Source organism: Erpetoichthys calabaricus, chromosome 5 (assembly GCF_900747795.2).
Source record: "Erpetoichthys calabaricus chromosome 5, fErpCal1.3, whole genome shotgun sequence".
Lineage (NCBI taxonomy): Eukaryota > Metazoa > Chordata > Cladistia > Polypteriformes > Polypteridae > Erpetoichthys > Erpetoichthys calabaricus.
The window spans coordinates 112,369,934-112,392,048 of NC_041398.2; the positions used below are offsets into that span (position 1 = coordinate 112,369,934).

General features: G+C 38.0%; 1 protein-coding gene across 1 annotated transcript in view; it reads right to left on the reverse strand.

Annotated features, from left to right (window-relative positions):
• LOC114652646 (putative methyltransferase NSUN7) overlaps positions 1-22,115 on the reverse strand; it is a 203,939-nt gene that overhangs the window by 99,989 nt on the left and 81,835 nt on the right. Inside the window, exons 6-9 of the mRNA XM_028802998.2 lie at positions 20,199-20,382; positions 5,808-6,018; positions 3,252-3,395; positions 3,036-3,137 (exon numbers count right to left, since the gene is read on the reverse strand). Coding sequence (XP_028658831.2) covers positions 3,036-3,137; positions 3,252-3,395; positions 5,808-6,018; positions 20,199-20,382 — 641 coding nt within the window. The remainder of the gene's footprint in view (positions 1-3,035; positions 3,138-3,251; positions 3,396-5,807; positions 6,019-20,198; positions 20,383-22,115) is intronic.

Below are 22,115 nucleotides of genomic sequence, written 5' to 3' on the forward strand. Positions count from 1 at the left end.
AATCACTTGCTCACCTACCAGCGACCGGAACAGTCTGGTTTTACGCCTATGAAGTCTACCATCAACCGCATTCCTGGCACTGAGGGTTCTCATGGATTGCAAACGCGAATAATGGCAGAATTTCTTTGCAGCCTTTGTCGATTTTCATAAAGCATTCGACTCGGTTAATCAAGCTGCCCTGCGGGACATCCTGAGGGTTTGGGGGATCCCCTCAAGGTTGCTGGATATCATGAACGGCCTGTACACTGGTACTGTGAGTGCTGTGCAGAGTGGAGGCAGACCCTCTGTTTTTTTCCCATGTTGATTCTGGGGTTTGTCAGGAGCGTGTTTTTGATCTTACTCTGTTCAATGCTTGAATGGGCTGGATGTTGGGCAAGGTTGTGGGGTCCAGCGGCTGTGGGGCATCTGTTGGTGAAGAAAGGTTCACGGATCTTGACTTTGCTGACAATGCTGTGATCTTAGCGGAGTCAATGGAGGCTCTGATCGGGGCGCTCGAGAGACTGAGCCAGGAGTCTGAGTGTCTGGGATTGCGAGTGTCCTGGATAAAAACCAAGATCCAGGCCTTTAATGACCTCTTGGGCACAGCCATCAGCAGTGTGTTTGTTTGTGGAGAGAGTGTCAACCTTGTTGAGAGGTTTACTTACCTTGGTAGTGACATTCATGTCTGTGGTGACTCTTCTCATGAAGTCAGTAGACAGATTGGGAGAGCATTGGGGTCATGAGGTTGCTGGAAAGGTGTGTGTGGCACTCCCGATATCTATGCAAAAGGATGAAGGTCCAAGTCTTTAGAGTCCTGGTGCTTCCTGCCTTGCTATATGGTTGCGAGACATGGACGCTATCCAGTGACCTGAGATGAAGACTGGACTCCTTTGGTACTATGTCTCTTGGGTACCGTTGGTTTGACTTTGTGTCAAATGATTTACTGCTAATGTAAAGTGCCCTATAAATAAAATGCATCATTATTATTATTATTAAATGAGCGGTTGCTCATGGAGTACCGAATGAGGTGCATTACTTGCATTGTGAGGGAGCGTCAGTTATGGCACTATGGCCATGTGGCGTGTTTATCGAGGTTGATCCAGCTCATAGGATCCTCATTGTTGGGGACCCGAGTGGCTGGACCAGGCCAAGGGGTCACCCAAGTAACACCTGGCTACGGCAGATAGAGTGTCATTTCCGGAGGGTGGGACTGGACCGCGTGTCTGCCTGGGGGGTTGCCAACTGGGATCCCGAGTTGTTTCGTCGTGTGGTGGGTGCGGCATCGCACTGTACCAGTGCATGCTCCCCAACTTTTTTTTTTTTTTTTTTTTTTTTTTGTTCTTTATTTCGTCTTATACGATTTCTCGTATTAGAAATTTGTTAGTTTTTGCATACCCCTTGGGGTCAGAGCGCAGGGTCAGCCATTGTACAGCGCCCCTGGAGCAATTACAGGTTAAGGGTCTTGCTCAAGGGCCCAGCAGAGTAGGATCTCTTTTGGCAGTGATGGGGATTCGAACCGGCAACCTTCAGGATACCAGCGCAGATCCTTAGCCTCAGAGCCACCACTCCACCCCTTGACCTGACACCTGAAAAAAAGTTGTTAAGTCTGTGCTTTCCTTCACTAATTTCAAAATGTGTTTGTCTGTCATTTAGTATTGAAATAAATATCTTTAGTGGAAAGGAAAGGAAAAAAAAACTCATTTCCTGACATGTGTGGACATTTCATTGAGTCGAGAAACATATATAGTAGTTGTGCTTGTAATATGATGACAGTTTTGCCAATTAAGATGTAAATCTTGGTAATAGCAATCTTAACAGAACCTATATTCAGTACATTCCTCCACTGTGAGTGGAATGTGTATGTCCTAAATAGCAGGAAATAAAACAGGTAAGGGTGCTTGCTAGGTAACAGTAAGGATTTAGCTTTCCTGTGACAAAATTCATGATAAAATATGTAGCATATCATATTGGTGTACTCCCAGATGGGCTTAAAGTTGTGAATGACAAACAAACTGTAATTGCTTTTACATCACAACTAGCATGTAGACTTATCTTACTCAACTGGAAGAAACACTTTTAATTCAGTGGGTAACTGATGTTCTATACTATTTGAAATTGGAAAAAAACATTTTTACTTAGAAGAATTGTTCAAAACTTTTTTAAAATATGTCAGAATCTAATCAATAACATATTAGAATAAGCTTCAATTTCAGGGAAAATGATACTTTTCCTTTCTTGTTGCTTTTATAGAGCAGCTTTGGTTGTTGGCTCTCCTCTCTTTCTCTTGGGTTGGGGTTAAATTATGCTTTGCTTTGTTAAGTTTGATTGTATGAAATGTTATCTGCTTCTAATTAAAATCAATTAAAAAATACACTGCAGTGATGTAAATGACAATCAAAAATGTAATTAATTTTACTGGTGTGCGGCAGATTACCTGTGTTATGCAGATGCAGAAAAGACAGGAAAATTCTAAAATATGAACAAGGCTTTTAAACAATCTCTTTTTAGTGTGTTTCACTAAAATCACATGTCAAGCAAATGCAGGTGTCAATATCATGAAACTGTATGCAAAACAAAACTCTGCTGTTTTGCTTCTCAGTACTGATGATAAATAAATACTGTACGTGCATTTTTAGTAGATAATCACTTGTTCTTAGTCATATTTTCATAACTTACTGCTATTGTTCATGTTTTGTTTATTGATCACTATGTTGTTGTAGTAGTTGCATTGAATTGTTTATGTTTCTTTATAAAAAACAAATTTAGAATGCTTATATTGCAGGCCTTTCCGGTATATACAAAATACTATTACTTATGCAAGAATTCTAAAAACATTATTAGTAAGGAAGCCTGATTTAAACCATTTCATATTGTATTTTACAAGCTGATATTTTTTTCAATTTGTGCTAAACATGAAGGAAAAAAAAGAAAAAACTAACATAATAAAACTTATATTTTACTCTAGAGGAAAGCAATTATAATCTGAAACAACACCCCAGCAAGTATGTGCTATAATGATTCCCTCTGCCACATTTCAGTCACCGCAGCAGACTTACATTTTAGTGCATGTGTCAAATCCTGTGTTTGGCTCTCAACAAGGACATTCATTTTATCTTCTGATATTGATCCTTGGGAAAGGTCTTGGAGAAGTCCAGGATCTAATGAAATAAATCACAAGATGTCAATGTAAACCTGTCGGTACAAATAAAACAAATAATGTACAAGTGTAGCCTTCAGCACTAACAGGCTTCACAACAGTTTAATTGCCTTACCTCCTTTTTCATTTAGGATAAACTCAACTGGGTTGCTAACTCCAGATTCTGAGCACTGAGGCAAAAGCAAGATAATTTTAACCTTCTGTAGCCTTGAATCTGTTGGTTCAATGTCTTTGAAATTCTCTGGCAGCAGCTTTATATCTGTAGTAAAAAATGAGAAAGATATAGATGCCTTTACAAAGCTACATTCCTTACTGTGAATATGAAGTAGTCTACAGTGCAACAGCAAGGCAATTGAATGAATACACATTTTTTGTCAGAAAGAAATGTTTATGTATTTCATAAATCTTTTAGAACTGATAAACACAATTAAAAATCAGAACTGTATACATGACAGCATATTCACCACTTCAGAAAAATGCAACCATCCATCCACTTGCTAGATTAATCATCTTCATCAGGGTTGATATGAAGAACAGACAGAATATAAAAATAAATTCATGCTTCACATAATCATGACTACAATAAATGTGTAAAATGCAAAATTCTGAAAACAAATGGATAGTCAGTTCTAAATTGTATATCATTGATCTTAAGTGAGGCAACTCGGATGCCATCAAAAAGAAACGGCAAAGAAACAACGGAGCAGCAGCTCAGAAAAAGAGGTGTGATCAAAAAAAAAAGGGGGAAATGGAAGTGTTTTTGAATGATTAAATGATTCCACAAAATAAAAAAGGCAGAGGTTACTTTAGATGAGAAACATGAGAGTAGTCTGGGCAGGCAAAATTTGTACATAAAATACCAAGAGTACCACTAAATTAAACAGGACAAATAGGTTCGTACTCAACGATAAAACAAGACTCAAAAAAAGCAAAAGCAAAACACTGACAAGAGAATGCCTAATAAACTAGCTGTTATGCTAGTAAAGTGTTATTTGTTAGACACAAGGAATAGATCACTTTAGAGAAAGATGGTAGTCGAAACCTTGCAACATTACATTCACACAAAAGATACGCCCAACAGTGACAAACCAGAGCGCACTTTGAGATCTCAAGATGCCAACCTACTTAAGATTAAAAGGATTAATAAAATAACAGTTCTAGCTTTTAGTCACAAGGCCCTGAAGCTGTAGAAAGGTCTGCCTGATAATACAGCATAAGAGGTGCTCCTTCAGTCTCGGCTTTTAAATCCCTGCTGAAGACTCACTACTTTAGTTTAGCATACCCCGACTAGAGCTGCTGATTAGTTATGAATACTACATTTCAGTTGGTTAGCCATTTGAACAAAAATATAAGTAGTACAATATTTTTAAAACACTTTTCTGTTTCTGTTCTCGGTATCTGGATATGGCACTTGGTGCTCCTGCTCTACTGCCAGGCTGCTCTCTTGCACGTGGAAAAATCATCTCAGATAAAGGAGTGTTGGAATCATCAGATGGAAAGATTCTCTCATCAGGCTGGTCGGCCAGTACGAACTCCGCTATAGAAAACTCAGGAGTGGGTAGTGGCCAGTTGGCCAAGGTCTCCAGGACTGTGACTTTGTTTTTAACTTTCTTTTTTACAATTTAAATCTCCTCCATTGAAAGTTGCCCATAGTTCATAAATTAATGGACAGATATTGTTGGCTTCCATTAACGTTTCAGTTTCTACCTTGTTCTTTGAGTGTTTCAACAAATCTGCATTTGTATCTGTACTGGTTCTGTATTTATTAATCAGTATAATGTATACTTTTCACAGCACTCTGCACCTACACTCATTGAAGAGCACTATACAAAAAACAAGTTGTAATTGTAATTGTAGTGATCCATTGCATAATACCACCCAGTTCTACAGTGGCAATGCTTTATGATGTTACCAACAAATTAACTTGATATTAGAAAAAAGTACAAATAACAATACAGACAAAATCACAATAATTTTCTTTTAAATCAAGAAAATAATAAAGATAGTTCTAATGTCCTGCCTTGTGCCCTGTGTTGGCTGGGATTGACTCCAGCAGACCCCCGTGACCCTGTGTTCGGATTCAGCGGGTTGGAAAATGGATGGATGGATAGTTCTAATGAGTTTGGTATTCATTTGAGGGTTTACCTGGTGAAGGTACAATATCTCAAAAGGCACCATTGAAGATGTATATTGTTATATTAACAGGACCTACTGAATAAGACAGATAGATGTGTCTTTATGTATATTTGTGTTTTTGTGTGTCTATAGATAGCTTCCTGTTAACAAAATAATGAAACTGATGGACTCTCCAACTGCTTCACACTTTCTTATATAGTAAACAACTACTGTAAATTACATCATCCAAAATGAAATACTACAAGTAAATGAAGATGTTCATTAGATAGATAGATAGATAGATAGATAGATAGATAGATAGATAGATAGATAGATAGATAGATAGATAGATAGATAGATAGATAGATAGATAGATACTTTCTATCTATCTAATGAACATCTTCATTTACTTGTAGTATTTCATTTTGGATGATGTAATTTACAGTAGTTGTTTACTATATAAGAAAGTGTGAAGCAGTTGGAGAGTCCATCAGTTAAAACATCTACAAACATTAGTTGATTTTAATGTTCTGACAGATATACAAATGGAACTTACTTTTACACTCTAGTTGCATGAACAGATTTTGTAGTTGCTCCTGATCCAATTCTGATTTTACACCACATGCAAATAATTTGCCCGTTCCAAGATTAAGCACTGCAGACAGGTGAGTGACTGTCAAACCCGACGCTGCATTCACGATGAGGATATCATCATCTGGGTTCACCAAGGTCTTCACAGCATGCACAGCCAAACTACGAGATTTATCCTGAAAATATGGAAAATTACATTTTAATACTGTGGAGGAGAGTTTCTATGGTAAATATTATTTTATTGAAACAATAACTTTAAACCAAAGCAGCTCACATTCTCATTTTTTCCTTTTTCTTGCAGTGCAGAAAGCCCTGCCAATAGCTGCATATTGCTGTTTTATTTCAATTTAAGAGTTCCTCCAAGAAATATGTTCTTATTATAACATTATCATTTAAAATTTGCCATTGTATCTTAACTGTTTATTCTTATTAGCACAATATAATGAAGAAAAATATTTCTTATTGATTTGTATTCCATACTTAGTTTAGATTATTTTAATTTTTAATTAGCTTTTATTTCTATTTTGTTTTCACTTCTCTGATGTTTTCTATTATAGATTTTTATAGTTTAGAATAATTTCTCTCAATAAGATTAGTTTTCTTTTTTAACTTAAACAACGGCCATTAGATGAACATTAAGAAATGCAAGTGTGTAGTGCTAAGATCACAGAAACACACAGATAATTTAAGCGCATAAATCTGAAAAAAGGTCCCTTCTAGCCATTCATTGTATCCATCTTGCAAACATTTTGTAAAATGTGTCTAACTCATGATGTAGCAGTGTATGCCTAGTAAACGAGCAGACTGTTAATTTTAAAGTTTGAATCAAGTACTTCACAGTAGCTTAGGAAAAAAGTAACACTGAACATTCCCGACTCAAAAAATAACTGCAGTTGCCTGCTCTCTTTTTCAGTTACATGGACTGTGATGAACAGATACAAGCTTTCTGTAGACCTAAAGAACATGCTTGTTGACCAGTGTAGCCTGTCATTTTACGTTCTGCAGCAGATTTGTGTTTTTTGAGACTGTCACAGTTGTCAGTCTCTATGTAATCATTGTTGTTGATGTATTTTGTTTTTAAATTTTCACATACCTTCTCTTAAACTGAACTCTGTAAAGTACACCCAGACAATAATTTCCCATTTAAGACAATTCTTGGCTCTGTATCAATGTTCAAGCACACATTCATTCTAGCTAATACACAACTTTTACACACATTAGGCTATAAAACTATATAGTGAAAAAGGAGCACACAGTGAATAAGGTTCACTGTCTGCTGAGAGTGGCACTTAGAGTGGTAATGTCATTTTAAAGTACTGGGTTGGCTTGAACACAATTTGTTTTTGTTAGTTATATTACTCTGTGAATTCTACAGCTATCTATTCAAAAGTAATAATCTGAATTTTGTATACATTACAGAAAATACATTTATTAAAGTGGTATGTTTATTTAAACCATTCCGGCACAAATATTCATTCATGAAGCTGAACAGATATGGAGAATGTTGCTCATGACTGGAATTTAAAAATAACAAAAAATCTACCAGAAACTTAACCATGTACATTTGGTATTAGTACATTACATAAAATTAGGTTGTTAAAAAATATTCAAAGCTGAATTAAAATTGATAAAGATCTATTGTCTAAGTTGCTATCCTCATCATATTCTGAATTTACAGAACTGACTACTGGCCAGAAATGCATTCGATATTTTAACAAGTAATGCTTTCCATCCTTCCATTCATTTATGATCAAATTGGCCTAATCCACCAGAACCTAACAAGGAGGAGTCTTATTAATGAAAGATTTCCTCTCATTATTCTTTTCATGGCTCCATGCCAGCCCAAGGGGAATTATATTGTCTCCAGGATCAAACCTACAGTAAATATGAAAATGTTACTTCGCAAAAAAGACAAAAACAATAACAAGAAATTGAGAAAAAAACTGACTCAAATGATGCAAAACCACTTTGTCACCTTCAATAAGCTAGCAATAGAAATGAAGGATAAGAGAATGTTTAAGCATACAATAAACGGAGTCTGATGAGGGGACCACGTAACTAACATGTTTTGCACATCAGCCTAATACTTTATATTTTGTGTAATTTTTAATTATATTTTGCATTGTTAGGGTAACCACTCAATTACATCATTTCACAGAATAACAATTACTACAACAGACTTGCCCTTTGACTTAATATGAATCCAATTTCCTGATCATCAATAAGGTCAGCTACTGTAAGCTGCAAGAATTAAAAAATGAAGTCGGCACTCCACTCAGGAGCAGATTAATGCTGTATACATAAAAAGAAGAGGGTGGAAAACACATACATATTTCAATGCTAGACGAAGTCAGTACTACAAAAGTACATCAAATTAATCAATTCTCATTGCGAAAAAGAGGCAGGGTTATCTTTTGATAATACACAGAATCAAACATTTTATACTCTGTCTCAGGGAGCTTTTGCTGATGCTTCCCCAGTTATAATTCACTTCATTTTAAATGACAAGTCAAACACCATTGTGGCTGATGACTAATAGTGCACAATGACTAATGACTAATAAGGGGTATATTTCAAAATGAGTCGGCTCCAAATAACATTGTAACATTTAGTACACTTAGCAATTTTTTCTTTTTAGAAAAATATGTCATGGTGTGCATACAGTATAATGCAGAACACAAATTATTTTAACTGGATTGAAAAACTGTAGTTTTGTATTTTGGACAAAGTCTGAAACTATTCCATTTCAACTTTGTATTACACCCTGTAGATTGAGAGCAAAATCATAAGCTGCATTTTTGTAGTCTTAAGAGTCTTCTAGCAAACTGTTCGATGCCTCAGTAGGGGAAGGTATGACCTTACCCAGATGATGTTAACCTGGGATGGGCAGATGATGACTTCTGGGGAAATTGTCGCATAGTTGAAGGAACACTTCAAGGATCTTCTCAACCAGGTGGACAATGCCCTCCTGCCAGAAGGCAATATTGGACAAGTCCAGTTGGGGGTCTGCCATCACTGTAGCCAATGAGATATTGAAAGTGCTGGGCATGGTTTACAATTACATTTATTTATTTATCCAAAGCGACTTACAATATTTGAGATACAATTGGTTACATTTCTTTTCTTTTTCTACTTGGAGCACAAACGGATGAAGTGACTTGCTCAGGGTCACACAGTGTGAGTGGCAGGATTTGAACCCACAACCTCAGCGATAGAAGTCCAAAGCCTTAACCACTGCACCACACTGCCTACCTTGTTTGCTTTGGATAGGATAGTTAGCCTGGTTATTTAATGTCTCATGAAAGGTGGGTAAATCACCCTGGAATGGAAGACTGATGTAGTGCTCACCATATTTAAGAAGGTTGAACAGAGGGTGTGTTCCAAATATAGAGGGCTCACACTCTTCAGCCTCTCAGGTAAGGCACATGCAAGAGTACTGGAGGGAAGACTCTTGTCTGGTGATTGAGCCAAAGATACAGGAGAAACAATCTGGATTCCATACAGGCTGTTAAACAATAGACTAGATTTTCTCCATGATGCCGTTGCTTGAGGGTACATAGCAGTATGATAACCCAGGCTCTCAACATATGCTGTGGGAGGTACTGTAGCAATATGGTGTGATAAGACTGTTCTTGCGTGTTATTCATTTCCAGTATGAATGCAATGAGAGCTATTCCAATACTTGGCATTTGGTTTAATCATTCGCTATGGGTGTCAATGTCTTTGGTTTAAATTGTTCACTGTGGGTGTGGGATTCTGTCAAGTCTTGGTCTTGTCACCACTCCTTTTGATGGTTTTCATGGACAGGAATCAAGGTTGTGAGGGCGTCCAGTTGGGGAGGCTGGGGTAGCATTGTTCATTTATGCGGATGATGTTGTCCTCTTTGCTTCAACTGACTATGACCATCAGCATGCACTTGAGCAATTTGCTGCATAGTGTGAAACAGCTGTAATGTGGATCAGCACCTCCACATCTAAGATCATGGTTCTTCCTTGGAAAAGAGCGGATTGCTCTCTCTAGGTGAGGAGGGGGACAACTGCCCTTAGCGGAGGACTTCAAGTATCTCAGGATCTTGTTCACAAGTGATTGTAAAAGGGAATGTGAGCTCAACAAACATATAGGAGCAGCCACAGCTGTCCTATGGGCACTGAACTAGTCCAAGGTGGTGGAGCAAGAGAGGAATCTAATGGCAAAACTCTTGGTTTACCAGCCTACATTACTGTTCTCATCTATGGTCATGAGCTGTGGATAATGACCAGATTGTGAGTATAAACAACAGGATATTTTTTATTTTCACTCTTTGGTTAATAGGGTGAAAAGTTCAGTGATTCAGGAGAGCCTCTGCGTAAAGCTTCTGGTCCTCTGGAATGAGAAGATCCAGTTAAGGTGTTTTGGGCTTGTCATAATAATATCCCTGGGTGACTCCCCCAATAGAGATGGGTAAAACCCACTGGGCTGAGACCCTGTGGCAAAACCAGGACATGCTGGAGGAATTATATTTGTAGGCTGGCTTGGGAATGACTGGGAATTTCCCAAGAGGAGTTGAAATTTGTTTCTAGAGACTGGAAAGTCTGGACTGACCTGCTTGACCTGATGCCACCAAGACCCTCCCTGGGAAAAGTGGGGGTCCACCACCACATTTATTCCTACCCATAAAAGTTAGCATATAAATAAAAAAAAAAAGTTTTAAACAACACTTTAGATAATCAATAGGAGAACAGCCTGACAGCAAAACAATATTTTTGTGAAAATACAAAGATAAAACAAACTGTTGATCAAAAAACTACATTAAAACTGTCTGTAAGTGTATGTGTGCATGTGTGCACGTGTGTGAGATAGTAGAGCTCACTAAAACTTGACTCTACATGCTTTGGCCTCAGCAGGCCTCTCCACTGAAATGATTATTACTCCCACTTCCAAAAAGACAGCAACAAAAGCAAATCACACTGTCATTTTTCTGACTATACTGTATACCATCCATGATCTACTTATCCCTTCCCATTTTTCATTTAAATGTAATAATTAGTGTTAGCAAATTGATGGCCATTGGTATTTAATGGATAAAGTTTATTTTTCACCTGAACTGGCCCCATCCTCACCAGTGGATAGCGAGTTTTATTTTGGCCAGACAACGGGGTCGTCATTCATAATGGCAGTGTTGTTGTGTTGGAGTGGAAGAGGCTCATCTACATTTTCATCTGGTTTTTCACTGTCGCTTTACAGGTAATTTCAGTGCAATTATTTTCACATTCCACTTCATCTGATACTGCAGAAGGAGTGGCTGCTAGGCCTCCACGTGCAGCACTTATGCAACCATATTGTGGGGTAAATTCAGGAGCAGCATGGAAGAAAGATACAAGTTTCAGGATTTTTTCCTCAAATTTTCCTCAAATGTTCTCTTTTATCTTCCGTTTCTCTGACCAGGAGCGACAGATATGTTCCATTTTATTGTTGTACACCTATACTCAGCTTATGTGGTTGTATCTTGAGTTCTTGTGAATTCTTTTCTAACTGGGTGTCTGTTACATAGTGTCCAGTGGTAATGAAAAAGTACACTTTTCCCACAAAGAAGGGGAGAGGTGTATTCAAACAAGAGCTAAAGCATACTTGTTCAATTCATTTGTTTTTTTAATAAATCCAGGAAACATAAATAATAATCAACAGTTAATGTGTAACTTTCATTGTGTAGCAGAGGACCAGGGGAGCCTGCCTATCCAAAGCATTACCTCCCCCGGAGCACTAGATGGCAGCCCCTGTGGGTTGCAGCAATGCCTAGGACCCATACAGGGCTTCATGGGAGTTGGAGTTTGGTGCAGCCCTGTTGGGATCCATGGGCACCACCAGGGGGTGCAGTAGCTGCTGCTGAGCCCTACAGAGGAGCTCTTCCGCCACATCTGGAAGTGCTGCCGGAAATAGGTCATCAAGCACCTAGAGCACTTCTGGGTGCATTATAAAAGGAGCCAGCAGCCACTACTTCAGAAGCCAGAGTCGGGAGAAGGAGGACAATGCTTGCCAGGGGAGAGTGAAAGAGAAAGAGAAGAAAAAGAAAGAAATGGGGAAAGAAAAGAAGTGTATTGTGCTTTGTGACTGTGTGTTAGACTTGTGGGGAATGGGGAAGGCATTTCCCACAAGGGAAAAGAAATATAAATCACATGTACTGGTATAACTGTGTCCTACGCCTCTCTGTGTCGGGATTGGCCTTTACAATTGGCAATTAGGTCTTTAAAGGGACCCCTTTCTGGTGTGGGGCCCTAAGCAGCTGCTTACCTTGCTTATACACACATACTTTTTTCCTCTCCCAAATACAGTGCATGTTGAATTAATTCAAAACTGACCATGAGTAGTTGAGCTGTGTGATGGGCTGGTATCCCATCCTGTAAACCTGTCGGGTATTAATGCAAAAAGTGGGCACAAAAAATCTTTAGTTGAGTATAAATTCTTTTTTAATAAATTGTTATGATAAATGGAATGGTAGTACTGTAAGGAATTCACTACTCAGACATTGATACAATTTATTTCAACAAACTGGACTGAAAAAAGTCTAACATATTATGTATTTTGTTTATTTTAAGGATTAAAAAAAAATGGAGTTTATATGCTTGTATGTGGTGAAGTACAATTATGTATGGATCTACAATGTTTAATGTATTCTAATTAATTAAAACTATTTAAAAATGTAGATAAAGTAATAAAAACTAACAGAAAATGCATTTTCAGTACATTTAAAATGTTGTATGTGACCCCTGAGGACAATAAAAATGGAGATTATAGTGGAAGAAGCAAAAATGAACATGTGTTTTACCATCTGTGAACGCATGCAAAGCTTCTGTACTCATCCTATAATGTCTGCTGTACCTGTAGTATCTTGACCCCACTAATATTTTGAAGAATGCCAGAATGGATTCTGTAGTATTAATTTGCTTTATAAAAATCAAGTGATTAAATATGCATTGTATAAAACATACATACACCTGAATATACGCTTTTTTTTGTTCAATTTATATGGCGATGTGCAAAGCTTCAGATGGACCAATGTGAACCGGCAGGTAAAATACTGTATAAGATAATAGCACAATTTTAGGTTTGACATATTGGTATTAACCAGGCTATTACCAATGACTGATAATATTAGTAAGTAGGCCCTGCACACATTATAATTACATAGGGTTAATTTTCATAAAGTAGACATTGGTAAACATAAGAAGCATAAATCACGATGGTACATGAGGTGTTAAAATTGTAAGTAAATAAACACCACTTGATGGCATGCAAACCATTTCGTAATAATATCTCATTTAACAAATGTGACCTTCCGTTAACGACACACCTAAGGTAAGATTTTTATTTCTACATACAGTACATTAAAAAGTACTCACTGAAGGGTTCTTCACTGGATGCTTCACAGGAAATCGTTAATGTCTCATTTTAGTGGGTATTAAAATTTCTATTTAATGTATGCATCGCTTAATCCTTGTAAAGCGTTATTGAAGTTAGCATTTCAAAATTGTACCTCTTGCTCTGCTGTACACTGCTGTACAGAAAAACTGTGTTTTTGGAGTCTGGCACCCCTCCAGGCAAAAACAGTGACAATTAATTTACACTGATACAGCAATCTTTCAAAAATAGAAAATAAATTTCAAATGGCAAACTTTAAATTTATTTGGTAATTGCTGAATGCTCCACTTGTGGTGCCTCCTCAAGACAGACTGTCCCACACTGAACTGAGGTCCAAGGTAAATATTGAAGCAGAACTAAGGGTCCTGCTGCTCAGGAAATGCCTAAATTGAAATAGCAACACTTACTAAGCAAGGATCAGTTCCAGCTGCACAGAAACTGGACTGGCCAAATATTCCATTCCAGCTTTACAAAGAAAACTAGAGGTGTGGGAATTCTTATACAGAGAACAATCTCATTTATAGTATCAGATGTAGTATCTGATCCTGAAGGGAAATATGTGATCGTCATGGGTAATTTATTTAACTACAAAGTGATTTTGATAAATATATATGCAACCAATGTGGATGATAGGGACTTCATTCAAAACATATTTGCATCCATTCCCAATGTGAACACTCATAAAATTATAATGGCTGGGGACTTTAACTGTGTTTTAAATCCAGACCTAGATAGGTATCCTGCCACAGGAGAGATGACTTCTAACACTGCAAAGACAATTACACAGTTTGTACAGTAACTGATCACAACTTGTCAGACCCTTGGAGATTTCTGAACCCACACTCAAGAGCATATTCCTTCTACTCACCAGTGCATCACAACTACTCAAGAATTGATTATTTCTTTGTAGATAACAATTTCTTGCCTACAATTAAATCTTGTAAGTACAACGCTATTGTTATCTCTGACCACAACCCTTTGATCATGGAGCTAAAATCATTATGCCCCACATACTCATCTCGTAGCTGGCGTCTTAATCCACTTTTATTAGCAGACGAGAACTGTACAAAATGTATATCCAAGCAAATCGATTTTTTTAGAGACAAATACATCCTCAGAGGTTTCTGGAGGAATACTCTTGGAAGCCATGAAGGCTTTCTTAAAAGAACATATTATCTCATATCTTTCCCAAGAACTAAATTGGAAACCAAGAAGGTATCAGAACTAATCAGTGAAATTACCAGATCAAGAACATGCCAGATGTCCAAATGAGGCACTTCATAGGAAAAGACAGGTTCTGTATTCAGAACTCAACCTCTTGATAACTAAAGAAACAGAACAACTCATTGGAGAGAAAGCTAATAAAATCTTAGCTCAACAAATTCACAAGCAGGAAGTTCGCAATGCGATCTCAGCAATCACCAACACAAACGGAGATAAAATCATTGACCACAAAAATATAATGCACACATTTAGAGATTACTATAAGTCCTTATATTCTACTGAGTTTGAAGAAGACAATACACAACCTAATGCATTTCTGGATGCATTACAGATACCACAACTAGATACTCTCAGTGCTGAGGAATTGGATAAACTTCTAGCACTATCAGAATTACTAGATGCTATAAACTCACTTCAGAGTGGGAAAGCAGCAGGCTCGGATGGCTGCCCTGCTGAATTTTATAATTAAGCTAGCTCACCTTTTATTAGCAACATTCACAGAAACTAGAGACAATATAATTCTACCTTAAACTTTTCGCCAAGCATTAATTACTGTCTTTTCTAAGCAAAATAAGGCCATATTACAATGTGCATCATACAGGCCAATTTCACTTCTGAATAATGATGTTAGGATACTCTCCAAAGTCCTAGCTAGAAGGATCGAGAAAGCGCTTCCTTAGGTAATATTACAAGACCAAACTGGATTTGTTAAGGTCAGACACTTAGCTTCCAATCCAATCAAATGCCTGTTTAGTGTAATATATTCACCCACAAAGTCTAACACCCCAGAGATATTATTATCGTTGGATGCAGAAAAAGCATTTGATATGGTTGAATGGAACTACCTTTACATTTGTGCATGGTTCAAACTACTGTATACCAGTCCAGAAGCTTCAGTTTGTATTAACAACATTAATTCAGACTACTTTAAACTAGACTGTGGTACTAGACAAGGATGCCCCTTGTCACCACTGCTTTTTGCAATCACCATTGAGCCCCTGGCAGTTAGTTCACTGTTAAAATGCTTATGAGATACACATAAAGGGGATTATTAGAGAAGGGCTTGAACAGAAAATTTCTCTATATGCATATGATATGGTACTGTATAAATCAGATCCACAAAATACTGTGCCTGTAGTCCTAACAGCACTAACAGAATGACAAAAGGTTTCTGGTCTCAAAATTAATTTGAATAAAAATGTGCTCTTTCCAGTGAATTCTCAAACACAAAATATTAGATTGGACACTTTCCCTTTTATCATTGCAGATCAATTTAAATACCTAGGGGTAAACATCACAAGTAAACATAAAGCTCTTTATCAACAAAATTTTGCCATCTGTATGGAAAAAATTATGCAAGACTTGCATAGATGGTCTACCTTTCATCTCACTTTAGCTGGAAGAATTAATATTGTCAAGATGAATATCCTTCCTAAGCTTCTTTTTCTATTTCAAAACATTCCAATATACATAAATAAATCACTTTTTAAGAAATTAGATTCAACCATAACTTCAATTGTTTGGAATTCAAAACATCCACGTATCCAATTGGCGACCCCACAAAGACCTAAGACAGAAGGTGGCATGGTTCTACCTAACTGTCGGTTTTATTACTGGATGGCAAATATACAAGCTAAAAAAACCTGGACATTGACACAAATAGATGAACACTACGTATGCACTTCTTTATATTCCTTGCTTTGTACCCCAATAAGTACAAGTTATCGCCAATATACTAACAACCCAATTGTGCTTCACTCACTCAGAATATGGAACCAATGTAGGAAGTATTTTATGATAGAGAAGCTTTTATCTGTGGCACCTCTGCATGAGAACGACCTTTACCCACCTTCTCAAACGTTTGCAGTTTTCAGTGTCTGGAAAAAATTTGGAATTAAATTACTTAGAGATCTGAACATTTTCACAGGAGGCTGGGGGATAGACCCAGCCAGGATGCCTGGAAGGACAGGGGGATGACGTTTGCGTCCTCCGGGCCATGAGGGGGCAACCGCCCTGGATCGGGAGAGGACCACGGGAAAGGAGCAAGGAGGCTCAAGCCCGATAGGGCCCATGGCCACCACTAGGGGGCGCCCCAAGCCTCAGAGAGGCTGGGAGGCATTCACTTCCGCCACACCCAGAAAGATGGATGAAGAGCCTTCCAGGGACACCCGGAGTGCTTCCGGGTGCAGGGGCAGCACTTCCGCCACACCAGGAAGTGCTGCCGGAAGAATGTCATCAGGCACCTGGAGCACATCCGGGTGAGAATAAAAGGGGCCGCCCCCCTACAATCAGGGAGCTAGAGTCGGGAGTGGGAGCAGGACGAGGCTCCCGTGGAGAGAGAGAAGAAAGGCAGCCCATGGACATTTGAAGAGAGTGTTAGGAGTGTTTGGTGCAGGGGCTCTGTGTGTTGTGCGAAGTAACGAACTGAAAATAAATGTGTGTTTTGATAAAGATGTGGCCTCAGTCTGATGGTGTCCGGGCATGTCTCACAACATAGACAACGTCTTTGCATCCTATGAACAATTACTCTCCAAATGTAAATTTCCTGCAGCACATTTCTTTCACTACCTTCAAATCAGAGACTTTGTTAAACAAACCCTGACCAATTTTCCTTACCACCCACATACCCCTATTCCAGAAAAATATTGATCAGAATGTTCGTAAAATATAAAAACATTTTACAGTCCCTCCCTTACAAAGATCCCAGAGTACAGTGGAAAAAGGATCTCTCACTCAACATCTCAGAAAAGGAGTGGAAGGTGGCAATGCACAGAATTCACTCGAGCTACATATGCGCAAAGCATACAATTATTCAACTTAAAATTATATATCAAACACATCTGTCTCGTTTAAAATTGTCCAAAACTTTTCCAGGGCAAGATCCAACCTGCAAACATTGCAATCAAGTTCCAGCCTCACTGGGCCACATGTTTTGGGTGTGCACCAAATTAACATAATTTTGGACCAAAATCTTTAAATGCCTTTCAGACAGCCTTGGTGTCGCAATCTCTCCTAATCCATTAACAGCTGTGTTTGGTGTACTTCCAGATGGACTTAAAAGTGAAGGACAAACAAACTGTGATTGCCTTTATTACACTATTGGCATGTAGATTAATCTTGCTTAACTGGAAGAATCCTAACTCACCTCTTTTAAGTCAGTGGGTAACTGATGTTATATACTATTTGAATTTGGAAAAAATCAAATGCTCACTTAGAGGATCTTTATAAAACTTTTTCAAAACCTGGCTGGATCTAATCAATAATATTTTAGAATAAGAATTTAAACTGAGTAAGCAGATTCTCTCCCCTCTTTTTAATTCTATTTATTTTTATTCATTTATTAATTTATCTATTTACTTATTTTTACTAGTTTTACTATGCTCTCCTAGCTCTCTTTCTCATGGGTGGGGGTTAATTTGCTTCGGACCTAGTTTTGTTAAACTTGACTTGCTTATATGGAATATTATTTGATTTTAATAAAAAAAAAAAAATGCTTAAAAAAGAAAAAAAAAAGAAAGAAATAGCACACTTCAAGTTTAGAACTGAACAGCTTTGATTTGAAAAAGGACAAGCCACAATAACAGCAAAACAATAGAAAGACTGCACATGCATTATATAACTCATACTGTGTAGTGCATGTCTGGTAGCAGCAGGCCAACCAACAACTGAAAAAAATTATTTCTCCATATGTAGCATGACTGGACGTAGTTTGTAGATAACCATGAAGGTGACTACGGACTTCATTTTTGCTTATTACTATTACTATGTTACAGTGCTCAGTTTTTCTTTTTTATTATGTATTGCTGGCCTTATGTTTTTAGTCTTGTGCTATAAAAATCGGTGAGAAATTGTTGCTTAGGTTATGTGAAGAGAGATATAAAGAAAGCTTTTTGCAAAAATAGAATGTGGGGAGTGGTGTGAAGTTCCTAGTTTTACATTGATTGGTTTATTACACTAAAACAGTATTATATTAAAGTTACAAAAGGTATTGGTCTGGAGCACATGGGACTTCTGAATGCTGTCCTCCATAATCTTCAACCCTGCTGGATGGTGTTGATGCTGTCAGAGAGAGTTACAGGGATCGACCACCCCTACTTGATGACTCTTCTGTCTGACCCGGTAGTACCTACTCTGGACTTTGCCCAAACATTGGAAGTAATTTGCTTAAAAGTGCCCTCTGCCTAACCTTGGGGAGTCAGAGTTGGGAGCAGACAGTTGTGTGAAGAAAGAGAAGCTGGGAAGAACAGAAGAAAGACTAAGGATATACTGTCCCTGTATATACAGTGTTGTGTAATGTATCTGAACAAAATAAAAATTATATTTGACCCCATGACTGTATCAGAGGCGGCACGGTGGCGCAGTGGTAGCGCTGCTGCCTCGCAGTAAGGAGACCTGGGTTTGCTTCCCGGGTCCTCCCTGCGTGGAGTTTGCATGTTCTCCTCATGTCTGTGTGGGTTTCCTCCAGGTGCTCCGGTTTCCTTCCACAGTCCAAAGACATGCAGGTTAGGTGCATTGGCGATCCTAAATTGTCCCTAGTGTGTGCGTGTCCTGTGGTTGGCTGGAGCCCTGCCCGGGATTTGTTCCTGCCTTGCGCCCTGTGTTGGCTGGGATTGGCTCCAGCAGACCCCCATGACCCTGTGTTAGGATATAGCGGGTTGGATAATGACTGACTGATTGACTGTATCAGTTGTCTCCAGGGTTTGGGGCTCAGTGATGTGCCCTTTTTGTCACAATTACTAACGAAAGTCTCTTCTTTTGACTCCAACATGGAAAGATTAACTGGACAATAAAAGAAACATACATAACACACAACTTAAACACTCTTATTTTGCCATTGCTGGACTAAGGAATAGGTTCTGAGGATGGCTGGTTTGAATCAGCACACTTCATTCCTCCTCACACTCCCATTGTCTTTCTAACCTTGCTAACTGCCAATAAGCTTTGTCCAATAGCTTCTAGTTTCAAGATTAACATGCATTGTAGCAAAGCAATGATTCATTTTTCTGAGCCATCTGGTAGCCCCTAAGAAGCCTCTCTACAAACCTGTGATCTGAAGACAAATTAAAGGCTAAGGTTTCTAGAATTGCTTCAGGATTATGTGCCTTTGCCAGTACTTAGCAAGGCCCATGCAATGCTCTCCTGAAAGTCTCTGCTGTTGTTCAGCATCTTGGCAGACGTGGACCTCTCCTGGGAAAGAAATTCAAACTGACTAAACAAAACAGGACTACTTGCATATACACTAGACATTTATTTTCTAAATGTATCCCCCTTTATGTTTTTACACCCCTTTCCCCAGTCATTAGTTCAGACCGCTCGCCTAGGGCCGAGTACAATGATGAGAGTTTTTAGGGACTTGTATAATGTGAAGTAACTAGGGGGATATCTGATCACTTCAAAAATGAATAGGCAAAGCTCTCCTTACCAGTAGATCTGTGCTCTGGGATTCGGTCTGTAACCAGCTACAAATATTTCACATAGAAATATATGACACAAGAGATGATTTTAAAACTTGTTCAGAAACCACAAAATGTCTTTGCAACTGCATATTATCACTAACAATCAGTATTATTTTTGGAGTCAAACTATTTTTTCAATAAAATAAAACACTCAGCACAACAGAAATATGAATTAAAAAGGTGTGCATATAGTAGTTCTAGTTATTAAGATACATTAATTCCAAGTATAATACAGGATGTTACAGTAGGATATATACAACAGCAATAAAAGCTTTACTCACCTGAATAACTAGCTTATTGTCTTTAAAAACCTCCATCCCGCAAAGGTCATATTTTAGGTGAGCAGGGAAAATCAACAAATCCTCACAGTGCAAGTCCTGGCAGAAAGTTAATCCCTCAAATTCAGTGATTGATTTCACTTTTGAAAATCCATCTTTCTCTAAGGAACAGCAAACATCTTCAAGGCTACAAATATAAAGCATATAAAATACAGCACATTAATTACAGAATGCTAAATTAGCTGTGTTTTCTTGTACCGTTTTTTAAAAATCTGTAAATTCAAATGATATTAACATAATTTTCAAGAAAACATTTTTCAAATAATACTAACTCCACTTTACTTTGTATTATTTGCCATTAGTAAAGTCTAACATTGCTCGATACACACAAAACAGTAATCACATTTTCAAAAGCATGGGTCTAACATACAAAGCTTCATATGTTAAAGGAAATGATTGAGTGAGAATAGCTTGTTTAGTCAGATAGTTGCTCATTCCATTTTTTATTGAAAAACTACTTGAAATACCCAGCATTGCTCAGGTACTGAATACAGTATTTGTATGATGGGTTAAAATAAGAAAGCAAATAGTTATGTGTTTTTTAAACATTGACCCTTATGATAAACTGTTACTAAAGGTTTATATCATTTTAAAAACCATAAGACAGTACAAAGGCATATTATAGATAGATAGATAGATAGATAGATAGATAGATAGATAGATAGATAGATAGATAGATAGATAGATAGATAGATAGATAGATAGATATCCTCTGGGCACTCCGGTTTCCTCCCACAGTCCAAAGACATGCAGGTTAGGTGGACTGGAGATTCTAAATTGGCCCTAGTGTGTGCTTGGTGTATGGGTGTGTTTGTGTGTGTCCTGCGGTGGGTTGGCACCCTGCCCGGGATTGGTTCCTGCCTTGTGCCCTGTGTTGGCTGGGATTGGCTCCAGCGGACCCCCGTGACCCTGTGTTCGGATTCAGCGGGTTGGAAAATGGATAGATAGATAGATAGATAGATAGATAGATAGATAGATAGATAGATAGATAGATAGATAGATAGATAGATAGATAGATAGATAGATAGATAGATAGATAGATAGATACTTTATTAATCCCAAGGGGAAATTCACATACTCCAGGAGCAGCATACTGATAAATATAATAACTTTGTATAATGTTAATGTTTGCCCCCTATTATCCCTATTGTTATTATTATTATTATTATTATTATTGCATCATAGGGATAGGTGTCTTCAAAAATCCTCATTTTTTGACACAAATGTCCTCATTTCCAGAGAAAGAGAGTTGGTAGCCCTAATCACCAATGATATGAATCTTGCACAAAGAAAACTAATAATGTAAGATATTGCACATAAGATAAATAGAACAGTATTGCAGTAGGTTGTGATTATTGTACTATGAATTACCAATGATATTAAATATTACACAAACAATAATAATAATGTAGATATTGCTCATAGGACAGATAGAGCAAACATTGCGCTGGACTGTGATTATTTCACAGAGGATTATTGCACATCCAAGAAAAGGTGAGTGGGGCAGGGGGAGAGAGAAAGAGAGAGAAATTAGAGGGGGACAGAGATACAGAGAGAGATGATCAGTACATACTGAGATTCACTGTAGTTATGGGTCCCAGAAAGAAACTGTCCCTGAGTCTGTTTGTCATTGATTTCATACAAGAGGGAAACAGGTTAAACAAGTGAAAACCAGGATGTGAGGGCTCCTTCAAAATGTTTTTTGCCCTGCTGAGGCAGCAGAAAGTATACAAGTGTTGTAGAGAGGGCAGAGAGTAGCCCTCATCTTCTGAGCTGCTTTGATGAATGCCAACATGCTCTCTATGGAGGAGCAGCAAAATTTCACAAATAGCTTTTGATCCAGGTTATTCTTCCTAAGCT